This window comes from Rhinoderma darwinii, unplaced genomic scaffold (assembly GCF_050947455.1).
Source record: "Rhinoderma darwinii isolate aRhiDar2 unplaced genomic scaffold, aRhiDar2.hap1 Scaffold_125, whole genome shotgun sequence".
Lineage (NCBI taxonomy): Eukaryota > Metazoa > Chordata > Amphibia > Anura > Rhinodermatidae > Rhinoderma > Rhinoderma darwinii.
In genome coordinates, this window is record NW_027461957.1 from 41342 (window position 1) to 61937 (window position 20596).

The window sequence follows — 20596 nt, forward strand, 5'->3', positions numbered from 1 at the left end:
TCTCGCTGCCGATGATACTCCTGCGATTATTGGCATGATTTTCACTAAAGCGCTGCCCAACTGCGGCATTTTGCTGCAATTGTTGAAGAAAACACCGAAAAAAATTATAATATGACTGCAATGTGTGAACACACCCGAATCAGTCAGGTCATGGGGATAATCACAGCAGCAGGGGAGAAATGTACTGATCTTGTGAAAGAGTAAATTCAATGGCCAAAAGCAAACTAAGATAAATAATTAGACACACAAATTGAATTGTGCTTAAAGTTGGATGTTATTAGCCGACTGGTGACAATGTCAGCGTAGCCAGTAGACTGTTGGAAATGCGTCGCTACTGGTGTGATGGTGACATAGCCGCTTTATTGGTGTGATGGATGCACAGTTTGCTCTGCTGGTGGTATTATAACACAGTCTGCTCTGCTGGTGGAGGGTTGGCTTAGATTGCTCTGCTGGTGGTGATGACCCAAATCATAGTTGAAATTCCATATTCAGTAAAAAGTCATATCCGGTAGTATAAGTCATATCCGGTAGTATAAGTCATATCCAGTAGTATAAGTCATATCCGAGTGTAATTGTCAAATCCGGTAAAAAGTCCATATCTAGTAAATCTTGTCATGTCCATATAAAATCCATGTCCGGTAGTAATAGTCATTTGCCTCTGTGGCTCACTAGGTGCGATTCTCTGAGATCTTCTTCTTCCAACCAGGTTTTTTAGTTGTTAAATCCTGTAGGTTGAACATCCTCGATGGCGCTCCTGTTATGCCGAGACTGGAGACAGAAGAGAAAAGAGTATGAGGTGAAGAGCTCGTATCTGCTTTCACATGCTTGGCACATACACAATCCATATGTGGGATATTACTTTTATACCCGAACCTATCACAGTCTTGCATAACCCCCCCCCCCACCCACACAATTCTGATAAAGAAAAAAGGGAGAGCACTTTGCAGTTTGTTTAATGTCCCATGGCAAGTCTCTTAAAATGTGGCCCCTCCTAGTAACTACCATATTTATATATGAATACAGTGCCACATAGTACCTGGACAGAGAGTGCTGCACAGTGCCCAGATTAAATAGGAAACAACTGACCAGATAGTGCCCATCAAGTCCACACACTGCAGCTAGTACATAAAGTGCCAAGTTAGGGCTATGTCTTCTATTTTGCCAAAACATAGTGCCTCATAAAGCCAAACAGTACCCACACAGTGTCATACTTGCTTACACAGTTCAAAATACTGCCCAAACTTCCATACTGTGCCCACATAATTATGCAATGCCTATGTAGCACCGTAATGGGCCCAAATGGTGCCACCATCATACCAGTATCAACAGTGTTATACTAGCCTACATAATCAAACCTTGCCCGCATAGTGGAAAACCGTTCCGAGATGCCATACTTATTCACATATTCTGATAGTGCCCAAATAGCGCCAAACAATGCCCACTCTGTGGAAAAGGCAAGGGGACACCCGGGACAACATTAAAATCTAGGACTGCATAGATGGGATCTCATACTGCGAAACATGATGGCACAAGGCCCAAATTCATACATTAATATAACAGAATTAAAGACACCAGACAAAATATGTGGATAAAAAAGGCCGCAATGTTTTTATTAAGGGTTACCAAAAGATATTGATACTTGAATCAATAAGATAAATACTTGAACCAAATAAATAATTAAAACCATTATAAATTAAAAATCACAATAATAATAATAAACCAGTTTAAAACTCAATCCACCCAGCAATAGCTGGAAGACAAAAACCCCACCAATAAGACATTGCGACAAGCAGAAATGAAATAAAGGGAGGGAGAGTGGGGACCCTGGTCCTAGGAAATCTGGAACTGACAGCAACAGCGGGAAAGCTGGGTTTTTTTAAAGCAAAATCTTCCCGCCTTCAGACTGAACGGCCAATCAGCGACAAAGTCCAGGTGCTGGGCAGAAGAATAGAAGCTTCCAAGAATCTCCCCAGTAATTAGACAACCAATCAGCGACACTAACCTGGTGCTGGGCAGAATATCAGAATCTTCTGGAAAAGGTAGGTAAGTACCAACTGCAAGTTATAAGGGAAAAGAAGGGGGGGGGGGCACCAAACCACCTAACAAAAATATAATAATTAAATGAACCAGCAATAAATTCGTAACATGAATGCCCCTATGCCATCATGTGTCCCACAAGCAATACTGCTCTGGGGGGGCCCTATCATTCTTCTTGATGCCTCTTGCACACACTTCCTGATGGTGGAACATGTATGGAGAACTCTCCATGGCAATGGCCAGTGCGGAGAGGTGGATTTCATACCGCTCGCTGGCGGTGCTGTGTATAGGAATCCTTCTGATTTTTCTGAGTCAAAACAAATCTTTTTGTCATAAATTCAATATAAGTGTGACTGCTACCTCTGCACCCCCTATTGCTACGACCCTGTCTATTCACTAGAGCTAGGACTATTTCTTGACCAACGTTCAGCAATAATGTGTTGTACCTCTCTTCTGCAGATGGTGTTGTCTTCTTCCTATATTCAAACAGGTTCCTCATTGGTTCCAGTTTGGTGTGGGAAAGTACTGTCCAGAATATCCTGTGCAGCTCCTTCTCTATAGACTCCAGCTTTTTACGCTTCAGAGTCACCCAAGCCACTTTGACACTGAAGCTGTATAAACACTGCAAAGAAACAAACACACCCGATGTAAGAAATAAGGAAAGCGCCAGCGCCTTGTCCCCAGCAGAACGTGACGACCTCAGTTCAACATATCTTAGAATATAAATTCAATGCCGTTACCTCAAAGAATCTGCGGAGCCTCCTTGTAGCTGATGCTTTGCTCCTGGAACACGAAGACAGGAAAAATACAATGAGCTCTGAGTTTTGAGGTATGACCAGAAACGTGTGTGACCCATAGCAACACTGCAAGGGGCAGAGCGCCCATGAGGACATTACGGCAGCCAGTGACAGCATGACATTGACAGATACAGGCACATAAATACAGACACACAGGCACATAATTACACAGACAGGAACATATACAAATACATTAAAGGCACATATATACAAGCACAAAGATACATTCACATTCAGACCCATATACACCCACACAGGCACATATATACACTGTACGGATAATGTAGTATATGTTACCTGCAGTCCTATGTAATACTACAGATAACACAGTGATAACTCTCTGAGTACAGATAATGTAGTATAGGTTACCTGCAGTCCTATGTAATACCACCGATAACACAGTAATAACTCTCTGAATACAGATAATGTAGTAGATGTTACTTGCAGTCCTATGTAACACCACAGATAACACAGTAATAACTCTCTGAGTACAGATAATGTAGTAGATGTTAACTGCAGTCCTATGTAACACCACAGATAACACACTCTGATAACTATACCCACACATATATAAAAACACACAGAGGCATACATATATACACACCAACAGAAACATATATACACATACTGGAACATATACACACACAAACACAGAGACACATATACACACATAGACAATTACCATCTCTCCTTGCTGACAGGCTGTAGTGTCCGTGGCTGCGGGCTGTCAGCTCCAGTCCCCTCCTGACAGCCGCAGCCACAAGTCAGCAAGCGCTGGCCCCAGCCTCCTCCTCAGGAGACGCCAGTGCTCGCATTCACTCACCTCAGCCGGATCCCGTAGAGTGCACACGCACGCTCGTGCCCGCTCTTAAAGGGGCAGCGTGCGCACCGGACCTTTTGACGAACTTTAACCCGTGGGTACCCTGGACTATAAGAGGGGTCCAGCCCCCTGCTTCGATGCCTGAGCGCTGTTGTTGTTCCCCAGTTTGTCTATGTGATGGCCTCCTAGTGTGTTACCTTTTCCTGTACCTGTTCCAGTTCCTGTACTTGTTCCTGTTCCTGTCCCTAGCATTTCAAACCACCCTGGTCGAGCACTGTGCTGTGCCAAAGTCGTGTTGTGCTGTATCCATGTCTGACCTGCTTCACCTCGCCTGACGTCTGACACTGCTGCCTATTCCTAGCCGAGCCTGCCTTGCTGCTGTCTGAGCTGCCACAGGTACCTATACGAACTATAGACATTCACCTGCACTCTGTAGGCCAGCTGCCTTACCGCCTAGGAGGTACGGCCCAGTAAGTCCACAGACCCTTCGTGACACAGACTCACAGGCTTCTTGCAGGATGGGCTGTGGGCGGAGCTTCCTCCTCTGCTCTTGTTTCCTTCATGTGTAAGGAGGAGCAGAGGATAGAGCAGAGGCAGAACCCAGTGGCGCCCCCTGCATGCTGGGACGGTGTAGCACCCTGTGCACTTGCACAGGTTGCACACCCCTAAGGCCGGCCCTGATTACAGGCCATCATAATTGGCAGCCTGTGTTTTATGAGTAAATGTAACAAATTTGAAATTCTTCACAGCTGTGCAAGATTTTTTTTATTGGGTCCCGGTACTCCCCCCCCCCCCCTCTTGTATAGGGAACAGTTCTGATATTAACATTATTACTATTCTATAGTCTAATCATTAGAGTGTCTTCACACAGTGCTGTTTTGCATAGTTTTTTTGCCAGGTGGCCGAAAAATGTGTTTTTTGTCCACGCAGTAAGAAAACGTAGCAAAACCGCACTGTGTTAATATATTCCTAAATGGCAAAACATAAGACACCACATTTTGAATAAATTCTCAAAAGATAACATACTTTTCAAATGCCATGTGGTGCTGCTCCTTTATTTCTTGTCCAATATTAAGGGCAGAGTATCTGACAGTGAGATGTCTCAGTGCTGCTTCCGATCTCTTCTCCAGATCTGACTTCTCTGCCAGTTTTTCTGGAGGTCTCCGCCTCCGAGAAACACAAACAAGCAGCATTGTAAGAAAAGCCTTTATAGAGGGGGTGAGGATCCATCCCAGCATTATGGATAATAGGATCTCTTCCCCTTTTTTTTTTGGTGACATTTTCAAATAATTCAGCTCTACATGACCAGATTTTTGGGATAAGTTCACACGTAGAAGATTTCTGCAGCAAATCTGCTGACAATTGTAGGGAAATCTGCAGTGGCAAATCCGCACCAAATCATGTGGATCTCCCTGCTGTGGGTGTCCAATGCTACTACAATTACTTCCCCTGGCGCTCCCTTGGCAACGCTTTTCTGCCGGTCTTTGTAGACCCTCCTTCCAGAGTTGTCACATGTGACTGCCGCAGCCTGTGATTGGCTGCAGCAGTTACGTGTCGTCACGACACGTCATCGCTAGAGGCCGGATGTACACAGACCAACGGGGACAGGAAAGCATTACTACAGGAGATGAAAATATATAATTTTTTAACATATTGAAGTATCTAAACTTGCACATTTTGCTGCGAATCCACAGGTAATCCACAGCAACATGTGCAACACTAGGATTTACTTGCGAATTTCTTCTTCCCCATTGAATTTAATCGGGTAAACAGCAACAAACATGTGCACTTCCACAGCAGAAGTTGACATGCTGCACATTTATAAATAAGCATCGAAAATCAATTTCTGTGCAGAAAATGTCAGCAGCATGTAGATCAGATTTCTAAAAAATCTCATCTACTTTGCTGCTAATGCAAATCCGGACAGAAAATCTTCAACAACCTGTTACTTGTGAACGTGACAAACACTTACGGCAGTAGAGATTTTGGCCTTTTGTCTTGTGATTGTTTCATTAGAAAACAATACATGTAATAATTCACAGCCACTAGGAAATCATCAAGTTCCTTGGATCTAAATAAAAATTAAAATAGTTGATGTAAGACACTAAATATGAAGAACCTAATTTTTGAGAACCAGTGATGACAGAAAGAGGAGGTTTTGTCCATAGTAACCAATCAGGATGGTCTTTGGTATGGGAAGTCAGAGGTCGCCCCTCTACAACACAGTCAGTCAACCATCGGTCACTGCAGATTTCACCGTCAACCCTAAATCATAATTACAACAATTGTTTCTGTCCCATTACCGCCCCTCACCAGCCATACAGTCCAAGGAACAGTGGAAAAGTTATCTGGGGGTTCTGTACACACACTTCTTATTCTGAGTGGATAAAGCTGAGGTGGGAATGTCTCGGGTAGCCCATACACCAAGTAATAATATGAAGAGAACCCTAAAACAAGACTCCACCTCATATTCTTGGATCTTTTATGTCACTGATGAGATCTGTTGAGCAAGTTATGGCTAAAAATATAGTAGAGTGAAATTTTAGACGAGTGTTCCAACAGACACTCACTGCGGGAATTTATCCAGATCCAGATCATATATATATATATATATATATATATATATATATATCGGAGAGAAGTAAGAGACACATACATTGCTAGTAAGCTCAAAAATACTCCTCTGAGGTTTATTGCCAAAAACAATTACAATAATATCTTTCAAAAGGGGAATAGGCTTGATTTCAACCAATCCTTCATAAAAGGAAGCAGGGCAGGGGATGGTATAAAATAATAAACTATCAGTTACTCAACCACTGAAGTAACATTCCCTCCGGCACTATGGTCCTGTTCTCGACCGCTCCAGTCCCAGAAGCTCCTGCAGCAGTCACATGCTGTTCATCGTTCATGTGCAGCTGCAGCCAATCATTTGCCTCAGCCTTTACTAATGAGCAGCACGTGACTGCTGCAGGAGCTTCCCGGATTAAAGCGGTGAAGAACAGGACCTCAGTGCTGGAGCGGGGGGGGGGGCACTGTAGAGGTTGAATACCTGCTAGTTTATTATTTTATACCATTGCCTGCCCTACTGTATTTTAAATACTCCCGGATAACTATTCTAAGGTTCTCAGGATCGCTGATCCAGGGGTGGACTTACTTTTTGTGACCTGTGTAGCTGCACAGGGGCCGAGTAGGTAAGAGGGCCTAGTAGCCATATAAAAAAAAATCGAAGAACAAGGGGCCCAAATATTGTTCCTGCACAGGAGCCCTCTGCTGTTTGTGTCCGCCCTGCACTGATCTATAGGTCAATGGGAATAGAATATTTTGCCAGTTTTGTAGAAGCGACATACCCGAAGACGGAGGCAAAATCACATGTGAAACACAGACGTTCCTGTTCTTCCATCAAGGTTAAAGCCATTCCTGGAAGAGAATGGACAAGTAAGAGGGATCTGCTGTTTACCCAGTTAATTGATAGAAAATTAATGGGTCTTTTACGGGTTTCAGGGAAATACACTTGTCCCCTCAACAAAGTCTTGATGGAACAGACACATGGTGCATAAGTCACATGGATAATACTCACTCTTGACGTCTTTCAGATTCTCCAGTTCAGGTTTCCTCTTCAATGGAAGGGTCTTTTCAGGAGATTTATCTCCTGGTCCCCATCTAACGTAAGAGTATAATAGTAAAATAATCTCTTACTGTCTCTTTAAGACTAAGTGAATTATACATAGAATGTGATTTCTCAGCTATAACACATATACACTTTTACAAGCTGCAGTATCTGATGTTACAACTCCTAATAATCCAATGTAGATTTCTGTTTGTTGCATTTATGTATGACTGTACTCAAATTACCTGCCCGACGGGGTCTCCTCAAGTGGGACTGACTTTCCCGTCATCAGGGTCTGCTTGGGGCCCATTAATTTGCTGCTGCTGCTGCTGCTGCTATTGCTGCTGAGGGGGGGCAGCTTGCTCAACTGCACATTGCTGTACCTAAAGTAACAGTATAAGAGAAGAGTTTTACAGGTATTTATAAGAGACTATATAAGCATCACCTAGATGTGGTGGTGGCGTGACACAGGGTAAGTAGGGGACTGGGTCCCAGCGGTGGGATTGGGGATCCCACCAATCTTAATCTGGCCCTGAAAAGAACCCTGAATAACCCTTGTGGTGACATTCTGCAGCTTAAAATACTTGTCCAGTATTATGTAACTAAAGCTGAATATGTTTAGGATTGCCTAAACTGTTACATCCCATCAGTTGTGTGAGTAGCACTAGTGTCAGACTAGGCTTAAAGGGGGTTTCCAGTCCCATAAAATGAATGGCCTATTCTCAGTATAGGCCATCAATATGTGATCTGTCAGGGTCCGACTCCCGGCACCCCCACCGATCAGCCGTTTTGAAGGCGCCGCAGGGCCCACTGCTCGTACTGTGAATTGGTGCAGGTGCCAGGTGTCGGATCCCTACGGATCACATATTGATGGCCTATCCTGAGGATAGTCCATCAATTTAAACCCCTTTAAGCCCTCTGAATGTAACAAGAAAGAACGTGTAAATTTTTGTTAAGGGCCTTCTACATGGGCAGATAATCGGCTGAACGAACGATCATTGCCGTGTGTAAAAATGGCAACGATCAGCTAACAAACCAGCAAACGCTTGTTGTTGTTGGCTGATCGCATCTTTTATGCAGTCAAAAGAATCATCATTTGTTGGCAGCACATCTTCCTGTGGAAACAAGGGATGTGCTGCCGACAAAATGGAAACTGTATGGGGATGAAGTATTGTATATTGTATCAACGCTTGTTCATACCACACGATGTTTGATTTATTTAAATGTTTTAAAAGAGCGCAGATCAACATATTATTATCAGTGCTTGTAGCCGGCAGGAAATCTGCCCGTGTAAAAGGACCTTTACTCCGCTAATCCAACTGCAGTATCTGATGATACATCTAATAATCCGCTGTAGATTTCTGTTTGTTGCATTTATGTATGACGACCTTATGTAACTACCTGTCTGACGGTTTCTCCTGAAGCCGGACTGACTTCACCGTCATCAGGGTCTCCTTGGAGCCCATGAATTTGCTGCTGCTGAGGGGGGGCATCTTTTTCATCTGCACATTGCTGTACCTAAAGTAATAGTATAAGAGAAGAGTTTTACAGGTATTTATAAGAGACTATATAAGCATCTGATGTAAGCGTTTATTGCTAGAACAGACCTATATGAACTCTGAAGTGTCTTTAAGAGTCTCGACCTGCAGACTGAGGACTATAGGCTGCCTTGTCATCCTGGTCAAGAGTACCGGCATTTTAAGTGCCCCTGACATGTCTGCTAGGGGTCATAAATGGTTAACCTAGGGAGCACTAGTGACTTATTATCTTGGAGAATAATTCCCACCATAAATGTATTGATGAAGGATGCCGGACCCTCATTACAGATTAAAGGAACTTTCTTGTACTTTCTGCCAGTGACATGTAATAAATGACATCTAATAGAAAAGTGAAATTCCTGTAATATAAAGATCATCCATACTGAGAAACCGGGACATTCCCAAGCCAACCAAGCAAATAACAAGTACCATTAACCCCTTTCCTCCACAGCCACTTCTCATTTTTTCCATTTTTGTTTTTTCCTCCCCAATTTCGAAAAGCCATACGTTTTTGATTTTCCTATCGATATAGCCGTATTAGGGCTTGTTTTTTGCGGGACGAATTGTAGGTTTTTAGGCACCATTTATTATACGATATAATGTACTGGGAAACTGGAAAAAAACGTCTTTGTGGAGTAGAAAGGAGGAAAAAAAAGACCTGTGATTCCTCCATTGCTTTTTGGGTTTCATGTTTACAGCGTTCTCCATGCAGTAAAATTGACATCTTAAATTTATTCTGCAGGTCAGTACGATTACGGCAAAACCAAAATGATATAGTTGTTTTTATGTTTTACTGCTTTTAAAAAAAAAAAACGTAATTGTTAAAAATAAAAAAAAATTGTGTCACCATATTTTGAGAGCCATAACGTTTTTATCTTTCCGTCAATTGAGCAGCTAAGGCTATGTTCACACGGAGTATTTTGGGGGAGGAATATCTGCCTCAAAATTCCGTTTGGAACTTTGAGGCAGATATTCCTCTCCCTGCACGCCGATTTTCGCGGCGATTATCGCGCCGTTTTTCGCCCGCGGCCATTGAGCGCCGCAGGCATAAAACAGCGAGAAATACGCTTTCTCCTGCCTCCCATTGAAGTCAATGGGAGGTCAGAGGCGGAAGCGCCCGAAGATAGGGCATGTCGCTTCTTTTTCCCGCGAGGCAGTTTTACTGTTCGCGGGAAAAAGACGCCGGCGCCTCCCATTGAAATCAATGGGAGGCGTTCTCGGGCCGTTTTTGCCGAGTTTTGCGACGCAGTTTCCGCGTCAAAAAACTCTGCAAAATACCCCGTGTGAACATAGCCTAAAAGGGCTTGTTTTTTTGCAGGATGAGCTCCAGTTTTTGTTGGTACATAAAACCTTTTGATCAGTTTTTATTTCAATTTTTGTGGGAGATGAGATGAACAAAAAGCAGCGATTCAGTCGTTTTTGTTTTCTTGTTTTACTGCGTTCACGGTGCAGGTTAAATACTTTTACAGACGCAGCGATACCGGTTATATTATTTTTTTTTACATTGCTTTTGGAGGAAAATTGGTAAAGGGAAGTTTTTTAAACTCTTAATTTTTTTTATGTATATAAGAAAACCTTTATTTAACTTTTTTGTATTAGTCCCCCTAGAGGGCTTGAACCAGTGATGTTTGGATCGCTTCCATGATATACTGCAATGTTACTGTATTGCAGCACATTATGTTCTTTTCAGGCTCGTATTTATAGGAAAACAAAAATGGCAGATCTTGGGGCCTTCATTAGGCCCATAGGCTGATATAACAATCATTAGCACCCCGCTTTTTCATCAAGAGGGGGCAAAAAGAAATCGGAGGGGACGCCCCCTTATTCTAATGGCTTAGATGTAGCGGTTGCTATTGACCCTGGCATCTAAGGGGTTAAGCGAGCGGGATCCTGTTAGTTACTGTAAAGATTTGGGTGTAACATACAGCCATTACGCTCATTTTATGGAGTGTGCTCAGCCCGTGAGCCTGCAATACACCACCCCACCTGGCCTCCATTATAAATATACGGTGGAAGTTGGGAAGGGGTTAAAGGGGAGCTCCATCTTTGAAGACACTTTAGCTGAGACATAAATTAGAAAATTGCCTCAAAGCAAATACCTAATATAAACCTATTAACTGAATAAAAATAATAGAGAATGAGAGCTAATAATCTTTATTGAATCTTTCTACTGTCTGAAACAGAAATCCTGGAGACTGTGGAGTCTGTTCTTACCTTGAGAACTCAAGTGCCTTTTTCTCATCGTTCCAGAGAAATCCTTCCGGACAAAGTTTTCTTATCTGAAGATAAAATGAAGTTTGAACTTAAGATCTAGTCTCAGACTAAAAATCTATTTACTTGAGGGGAACCAATAATGAGGTTAGGAAGTGAAAGGGTTAAAACTAGACAATACTTGATATAATGGTAAGGAGTATAAAGTATGGTGGATCAGTGCTCAGCACTATTGCCTTACAGCACGTGTTCGTAGGAACAATTACAAGAAACATCTGCCGATGCAATCTTCATAGTTTTGCTACGGCTAATACATTTTCTGAAATAATGTAGAAATTGTGGTATAGATGAGGGTATACATGGAGCAAATGACATCATTTCCCCTGGGTTTCATGTATTACAGGGGGTGGGGCTGGAGGATTAGGTTATTTACCTTCTCCATGGTTTTGGAATAGATAAGACTGAGGAAATCACATGGAATCTTATCTTAAGAAGTCTGTTGCCAAGCAACTAGTCTATAGTGACATTCAGTGGGCGGAGCAACGGAACTGTATGTGGGTGGGGCACAGCAATCTAAACTGTAGCTATAAGTAGTGACAGGCAATGTGGGCGTGGCAAAGCATAGTAGTGCCCACAATAAACTCATGACGGGGCATACATGGAAAATATAGGACCCCAGAACACAACACTAAATGGCCTCACAAAAATCAGTTGTGTTGGTGGAGCCGGGATGTATACTAAAACATTAATCTTATTTCTAAATATTACAGTGTTACACACCCCAGAAGGACAGGCATTGCCCATGTTGTTCCACATCCACAGTTCCTTTACCTCTAGTAATATAACAACAGTAAGCATGTAGTATATATAATATATACTGCTGGATTCATGATGTGTAAACATTGCTGCCCTTATACTATGCAGACTGCTCCAATGATGTCATATACAGTAAGGATCGCCCATGCTAAACCCTAGAGACTCCATTACTCCTAATCCCAAAATAAAAAAAACATACACAGCATATCATCATAAAACATTTTTGTGGCTTATGCCAACTTTATTGACCAAAATTTAATATACAACAAAGGGGAGCCCAATATCATCACTGCACTGCACTCCAGGAGCCGGGACCCACGTGCCCCTGGCACCCCACCTCTTAATGCGGGCAAGTCCGCCTACCGTGGCCAGCCCTGTCTGCCTGCCACAGTAACCCCGCCTAGGGAGCCGCCAGTCCATATGTTGCCCTTCTGGTCGCCCCCCAGCATATGATCCTGGGTTCAAATTCCATATTATTTCAGCTATTTTATAAAACAGCTGTTTTGAAGGGACCACAGCGCTCGTACGTGCGCTGCTTCCCCTTAAATTCTTATTGCTCACTGTGAATCTTTGACATGCATCTAAATAAATACAGACCCCCGACAAGACCCGCTAAATAAATACAGACCCCAGACCAGACTTCCTTAACCCCTTAAAGGCAGCCAATTGTGAGCTTGAGGACAAAACTATTTTTTTATGTTTCTTTTTTGCATCCCGGCGCTCATAACTTTTTTTTTTTTAGTTTGACGTAGTTGTATGATACATTGTGTTTTTTTGCAGGACGTGTTATACTTTATGTTGGTGCTAGTTTTTCGTACATTTATATTATCAATACATTTATATTCATTTTCATTTTGGAAAAAATGCAGAAAAAAAAGTGTTTCCGCTTTTTATTAGTTTTTTTTTATCACTGATCATTATAAATGATACCATAAATTTGTTGTGCAGGTTGTTACGTTCATGACAATACCAAATATGTGTGTATTATTTTATGTTTTGGGACTTATATTTAATAAAGTTTATTTATTGTAATAAATGTGCATTTGTGTGTATTTTTTTTTTTTACAAAGTTTTTTTATTTAACATTACATTTTTTTCATTACTTTTTAATTTTATTTTTTTAATCCCATAGGGGGATTTTTAATTTTTATTTTTGAACTGGCATTTATTTATATCTCTTTCTTTATAGTGGTTCTAAGCTCAGTTTTTCCTGATGCAAAGCTCCAAATCTCTTGCATAGACATAGATTTATAACATAATATGCTGGATACCTGCAGCCAGCTACCACTAGAAAAAGCTTAGGAGCTAACTGCGTACTGTTAGGCCTTGTTCACACAGTGCAGATTTGATGCAGATTTTGCATTTATTTCTTAAGCTAAAAACCAGAATTGGATCCAGGAGAGCAGACCCATGAGGCCTTTCTTTATACATTTCTTCTGTTCAGGTTCCATTCCTGGCTTTGGCTTAAAAAACACATGCAAAGTCTGCGTCAAATCTGCACTGTGTGGACAAGGCCTAACACATTGAACTCAATGATAATACAGTATGCAGTTAGCTCTAATGCTCCCTCTAGTGGCGGCACCAGGCTGCCAGCATGTTATGTTTAAACCTTTGTTTATGCAGGGGATTTGGAGCTCTGTATCAGAAAAGCGAAGTTGAAACCGCTATAAAGATATATTGAGAAATTAATCTGCACAGAATTTTGGACATAAAAACTACAAAATTACAAAACACAGAGATCTACTTTAAAGCATTTGGTAATGGTGTTTTTCATGTGCCAGCTATTTTAGCTCTAGTCTGCCAAAATTCTTAGTGCGTACTGTTCTAAGGAGCAGAATGCTGAGCATCATGATACTTTATTGGATGTGTAGTCCATGTCACCAGAATCAAACCAACTGGAATTTTTATGGGGGGGCAAGAGCTCATAAGACCTTTTTACAATGAAAGTGAAGAACTCCCAAAGTGAATCCGCTTCAATGCAAACTACGTGACCTGTAATTCTCTAAAAGTTCCCAGAATCCTGGAAAGTACTGAAGCTTTTAATTTTATTTCCAAAAATGGCAAGGCCGTATTTATATGCTGCAAATGGACCCCGACCAATGGTAAGGAGCCAAAACTGAAAATAAAAAACGGGAGGGGTTTATTAATAATGTCATAAAATTAATAATTCTATAAGACAGTGAAAATGGTTCAAATTGCACTAAATAAATAAAAATGTCACGTATAGCTGCTGTACTTTGCATCAACATTTTGCACCAAAACAAAATGGCACACGCTGTTCATAAAATTGGTGCATTTTACCTACACTTCTTAGCCACGCCCCTTCAAGGGAGGTGCATAAAGTGTCCAAAATATATAATAAATTTGGCCTACGCCGTGTACTCCACTTTTTACTTAAGAATCCTAGGGCAATTTGTTTGGTAAATTTTACCCCACAGTCTTTTAAAAAAATGCGTCCAAACTCTAATTTAACAGAGGGAGATTCGATGTTTAGAAGCATATAGCAGCTACAAGGAGCATCAGTCACTCTGGAGGACCCGGCATTACATGAACAGGGGTGTATAACACTTGCTGCTGGAGTCCTCCATTGTTAACTGCTGATCGCTGTAATTCCCAGCAGTTGGACGCCCTGTAGTCAGCTTATGATTTTGGGACCCTTCTAACAAAAAGGGATTGTCCAAAATAGACAATCAGTTTATAACCATAAGATCAAGATACATTTATCTATTTTAGAGAGAGCCTGTTGGTAGAACAGGCATGTGGAAACGAGGGTATCTTTCCATTGTCCTACAAAGGCACTAATTGCTCCCACCAATCTATACCCCTAACTGCTTGTCAGGGGTGGAGGGGGCACAACATACAGTGGTGAATTATAATATGGGCGGTTTGGGCCTGGGGCCTGAGGCTCCTGTGGGGCCCATGGCCACTCAAAGTGCCCATCACCTAATCAGCCACAACTAATCAAATAGATAACGCCCGATAAAACTTTTGAACTTTTGAAAACGACGCGTAAAATGACACCTTGTGGGAACAGAACACCGTAAATCCCATTGCAAGCAATGGGCAGATGTTTGGAGGCGTAATGGAGCCGTTTTTTTAGTCGTAATTTGAGCCGTAAACGGCCCAAATTACGTCTGAAACCACTGCGTGTGAACATACCCTAAGGGTATGTTCACACGGCCTATTTACGGACGTAATTCGGGCGTTTTTGCCCCGAATTACGTCTGAAAATAGCGCCTCAATAGCGCTGACAAACATCTGCCCATTGAAAGCAATGGGCAGACGTTTGTCTGTTCACACGAGGCGTATATTTACGCGCCGCTGTCAAATGACGGCGCGTAAATAGACGCCCGCGTAGAAGAAGTGACCTGTCACTTCTTTGGCCGTAATTGGAGCCGCTATTCATTGACTCCAATGAATAGCAGCGCTAATTACGGCCGTAATTGACGCGGCGTTCATGCGCCTGCACATGCCGGTACGGCTGAAATTACGGGGATGTTTTCAGGCTGAAACATCCCCGTAATTTCAGCCGTTACGGACCCCCGCCGTGTGAACATACCCTAACAGTTACCTTTAAACCATCCTGCCTAAATGGACAGATCTAGAATGGAATCCAGTGCTATAGGGGTGGTTCTCCAAACATGATGCCCAGAAAGGTCAAATCACTAGACAATAGAAAATGCTTCATAAACACTTGGACGATGCTGATTCTATACACTTACACTTACGAAATGGAAATGAGATATTCCAAGCTTATTCTATAACACTACATTAAACGCTCAGGATTATGCCTATAAGTTTTTACCATCTACAAGATTCAGGGAGATGAGACACAACATTAGGCACCAAACATATCTCATACCTCTCTAAGGCTTCCAGATAGGCATATAGACCCACCGTCAACCCCAGACACCAACCTGTTCCATTGTCTCTGTGCCTGCCCAAGAATACAAATATTTTGGCACAAAGGATCTTCTTACACATCAACCCAATTACTACAAACTTGATTAGAATGGGAGCCCCAAACCTTTTGGAAAAACTATCTTTCCTCCTAAAGATGGATTGGACGGATACTGCCCTCCACAAAAAACAAGGCACACAACATTTTTTTGATACCTGGGAAGTTTTATTGCTCAGTTGCCACTGAATGTTAAACAGCCGATACATGATAATTTCCAGTACATTATTTGGTTCCAGAATCAGATTCTCTTAGGCTCTGCACCGCTCTTAGGCTCTGCATCGGTGGGATTATTGACCACAACTCAGACCCAATGGAGGTGATGGAGGGTTCCGCATATTTCCTAATCAAGCTGCAATTTCATTATACCAGACATTGGCTAATGTATACTTGCAAAGGAAAAGGAAGGAGAATAACTCCAATAAGAGGAGATGTCACCTGTTAGTCACAGGATTTAAAAAGTTATTGGCTCTCTTGACATGTCTGTTTTAGTATATATTTGTATTCCCTATGAGATAACAATTTTAGAGCATCTTTTTTGGAACTCTGTGGTGTACCCTACCTATGTTATTACTCCTGGAAATGTATGAATAAGGCTTGGGCTACATGGAGATTTTTTTGCAAAAAATGTACTTTAACTATAGAGATACAGCTGTAGTACAAAGTAATACAATTAGTTGCTTGCAATATTGTGGCCTGCCGCTGTCACTAAAGTTACTTTTACACAAGCAGATATTCTGCCCGTTATACAAGCGCTGGGCAACAATACATCATATCAATCGGCACTCAGTTGCTCCATTAATACAGAGAAATAATCACAAGTGTGGGGATGAACGATTGTTAATACGATTGTTAATATGATTGTTTGTCCCTATACATTTTGAATATTGTACCAAAATAGAAACACTATAAGTCAAATATAAAATAATAATTATTATTTCATTAATTCTAAAAGATTACATACAATATGAATTAAAAAATTAATCTACACAGATAAAACAGGCAGGACACCAACCTCGAGACTTAGCATGACGGGTTAGTATGTCGCTCTATATCATTGGAATTGTTTGCACTTCGCACTTTATATTGTGAGTTGGGAACTTTAAGAGCAGCGTTGCACTACAGTGCTTAGTATATATTTAATCCTTTTGGGGACTAATGACAGTCTCTGTAGAATATTTCCTTCGTAGGATGCGCAACATTTGATATTTGCTCGGCACTATGCACTTTGAGGGTATGTTCACACGATGAGAGGCATTTACATGTGAAAAGACAGACTGTTAACAGCTGCCTCGTTTCACACGTAAATGCTCCTCCTCGCATTTTGCGAGGCGTCTGAGACGCTCGTAAATCTTGAGCTGTGCTTCATTGAGTTCAATGAAGAACAGCTCAAATTACGTGGCAAAGAAGTGCCCTGCACTTCTTTGACGAGGCAGTCCATTTACACGTCGTCGTTTGACAGCTGTCAAACGACGACGCGTAAATTACAGGTCGTCTGCACAGTACGTCGGCAAACCCATTCAAATGAATGGGCAGATGTTTGCCGACGTATTGTAGTCCTATTTTCAGGCGTAAAACGAGGCATAATACGCCTCGTTTACGCCTGAAAATAGGTCGTGTGAACCCAGCCTTATATTGTGCTTTCCATACCATGCATTTTGTAATATACCAACATTGAATATCTATGTAATATTCTTCTTGCTTGGCGATGCTTCTTTCATCTGTGTAGATTCATTTTTTAATTTATATTGTATGTAATATTTTAGAATTGATGTAATAAAAATGAGTATTTTATATTTGACTTCTAGACTCAGTGTTCTCCATTTTGGTACTATATATAATGAGTACAGTCATGTCACCTTAGGGAATTAATAATGTAAAATGGTGCATATGTATGCCTTGTGCATATGTTGTATTACATTTTGAATCTTGTTGGCAGCACATCTCCTATTTACACAGGTAGATGTGCTGCCGGGAAGCGACCATTTTTCTTGCCGCGTAAAGGATGCAATCAGCTGACAAACAATTGCTTTTACTACTATACAGGGTAATTCAGATTTATCAATCATTCCAGAAAAGACCAAACAATGTCCCTGGCGTCCTATGCCAACCTCTGTCTATTATAGACAGGGCCGCCATCAGGAATTTCTGGGCCCCATACAGCCAAGATGTCTGGGGCCCCCCTCCATTACCGGGGGTGGGCAACGGAAATTGTGGTACTCACGTGGGTATTTTCGTGCGGCAAATCTGCAGTGTAATACAGGACCAGCAAAGTAAATGAGATCAAGAAATCTCATTTACATGTCGCATTTTCTGCACAAAAACTGACCTGCGGTGCGTATTTGAAAATATGATACATGTCTCTTTATCTTGCGTTTCCGCTTGCGAATTGTTTCTGACTAGTTTAAAAATAAAATAAAAATCTGCAGCATAAAACCTGCACCTATTTCCACATCAAAAAGTAAAAACCGCACCTAAAAATGTATAAAAAAAGCACTATTAGGTACAGATTTTACCTGCGGTTTTGATACGGATTTTGTGCACCACATTACCTCAATGTGTGCGTTACAGAATTTGCTGGGGATTTACCGCAAATTAAGCCTTTACATTGTAAAGGATGAAATACGTTACAATTCTGCAACATTAGGTTATGTTCACACAGCTTATTTTCTGCCGTTTTTCTGGCCATAATCGTCTGATATATCAGAACAGAACACCTCCAAACATCTGCCCATTGATTTCAATGAGAAAAAAACGGCTGCGTAAAAAAACGGCTGCGAAAAAGAAGTGCAGGTCATTTCTTCAGACGTTTCTGGAGCCATTTTTCATTGACTCTATAGAAAAACAGCTCCAAAAACAGCCGTAAAAAACACAGCGAAAAAAACGAGTTTGCTTAAAAAACTTCTGAAAATCAGGAGCGGTTTTCGCTTGAATAGCTCCGTATTTTCAGACTGTTTTTGCGAATTGTGTGAACATAGCCTAATAGGCATGCAGCTTATTTAACCCCTTCCCTTCTCAGCCATTTTTTGGATTTTAACTTTTGTTTTTTCCTCTCCACATTCCAAAAGCTATTATTTTTTTTACATGAGGGCTTGTTTTTTGCGGTACAAGTTGTAGTTTTTCATGGCACCATTTATTGTGCCGCATAATGTACTGGGAAGCTGAAAAAAATTATTTGTGGGGTGAAATGCTGCACGTGCATGACGTTCTGACAAACCCCATTCACATGAGTTGGGGCTTATTCAGACTAACGTGTTAATCGTCCGTGTGAAGGATGTTTTTTTTAATGGCCGTCACACGGCTGCGTGTATTTCTATGGGGTTATTCACATGGTCAGTGTTCTAACAGACCGTGTGAAGGGCCTGTAAAAAAATAGGACATGTCCTATTTTTGTGCGTTTTCACGGATCCCTCAATAGACTCAAGTCTGTGAAAACGGGTCCCGAACGGCTGCAAATCGGCCGTTCTTCACGTCTGATTTCACACACGTTAGTCTGACTATCGCCTTAGGCCTTATTCACACGAACGTGTCCGTTTTGCACGCGCAAAAAACGCTGCGTTTTGCGCAAGCAAAAGTTTGGTGTGTCAGCAGCATATGGTGCGTGGCTGCGTGATTTTCGCGCAGCCGGCATCATTATGACACTCTGTTTTGATGTTACAACACAGTAAAGAAGGAGAGGCTTTTAGGTTTCCCTTCACTTCTTTACCTACTGTAGTGCGAATCACGCGTGTCACCCGGAAGTGCTTCCGTGTGCCGTGCGCGATTTGCATGCACCCAATGACTTCAATGGGTACGTGCTGCGCGAAACACGGGCAAAGTATAGGACATGTCGTGAGTTTTACACAGCGGACACACGCGGCGTGAAATTCACTGACAGTCTGAATGGCCCCATTCACTAACATAAGTCCGTGCGATGCCCGTGAAAATCACGCTAGTAGCACGGACGTATAACACGTTTGTGTGAATAAGGCCTTATATTGTAATTTGTAGTGAATTTTCAGTGCGCAATCAGCACCAAAAATAGGAGGCAAGTAAGTGGCCTTATTCAGACGTCCATGTTCGGTTTGTGAAATACGGAGCGTGTATCGGCCATATTTCCCGGACCGACCACAGTTCAGGGAGCCGGGTTTCTAGCATCACAGTCATCTATGATCATAGTCCCTCCCTTCCCGTCGGAATACTGTCCCCGGTCCCGTACTGAAAGCATCATTACAATATGGGACAGTATTCCCGCGGAGAGGCAGGGACTCCCAGCAACACTGATAACTATGATGCTAGGAGTCCGGCTCCATGAATTGTGGTCAGCCTGGGAAATACGGCCGATACACGCTCCGTATGTCACGGACTGAACGCGGCCGTCTGAATAAGGCCTTAGTCTAGTTACACAGTGCGGTGAAATCCCATTTTTTTGCCACAATTTTTGCAAAATCGCGGCAAAAACGTGATTTGACCGCACTGTGAGAATATAGCCTAACAGCACTTTTTATGTCTTGTATCCTTTTTTTATGCAATTTTCGTAATTGCGGCACAAATCACGCGGTTTTGCCGCGATTTTTATATAATCGCGGCAAAACTGCGCCATTTTTGCCGCGATTACGAAAATCGCGGCAAAAAACCGCTAGGAAAACGAAAAAAAACATTTTAATCAACTTTATACATACTACAAACTGGGTCAGGGGGATGGGAAGCAGGATGGATAGGGTAAAATACTCACCAGCCTGCAGGTCCGTTCGGCAGTGTAGAGGAGCTGGGGAGCGGGATCTCCACACGGAGCTTCAGCACATGCTGCATCTTCCCCGTCCAGTGAAGCTA

General features: G+C 42.0%; 1 protein-coding gene across 5 annotated transcripts in view; it reads right to left on the reverse strand.

Annotated features, from left to right (window-relative positions):
* Window positions 1-255: 255 nt before the first annotated feature.
* Window positions 256-20596, reverse strand: part of LOC142699069 (protein phosphatase 1 regulatory subunit 36-like) — a 46705-nt gene continuing 26364 nt past the window's right edge. For 3 of the 5 annotated variants that reach the window (XM_075847982.1, XM_075847981.1, XM_075847978.1), the window contains 10 exons: window positions 11014-11078; window positions 8663-8779; window positions 7507-7644; window positions 7232-7314; window positions 7002-7071; window positions 5627-5725; window positions 4681-4821; window positions 2778-2820; window positions 2484-2659; window positions 256-768 (listed from right to left, as the gene is read on the reverse strand). In XM_075847982.1, coding sequence (XP_075704097.1) covers window positions 669-768; window positions 2484-2659; window positions 2778-2820; window positions 4681-4821; window positions 5627-5725; window positions 7002-7071; window positions 7232-7314; window positions 7507-7644; window positions 8663-8763 — 951 coding nt within the window. In that variant the 5' untranslated portion in view covers window positions 8764-8779; window positions 11014-11078 and the 3' untranslated portion in view covers window positions 256-668. Of the gene's footprint in view, window positions 769-2483; window positions 2660-2777; window positions 2821-4680; window positions 4822-5626; window positions 5726-7001; window positions 7072-7231; window positions 7315-7506; window positions 7645-8662; window positions 8780-11013; window positions 11079-11443; window positions 11547-20596 lie in introns of those variants that run through there. The other 2 variants (XM_075847979.1, XM_075847980.1) reach the window with 2 other exon arrangements.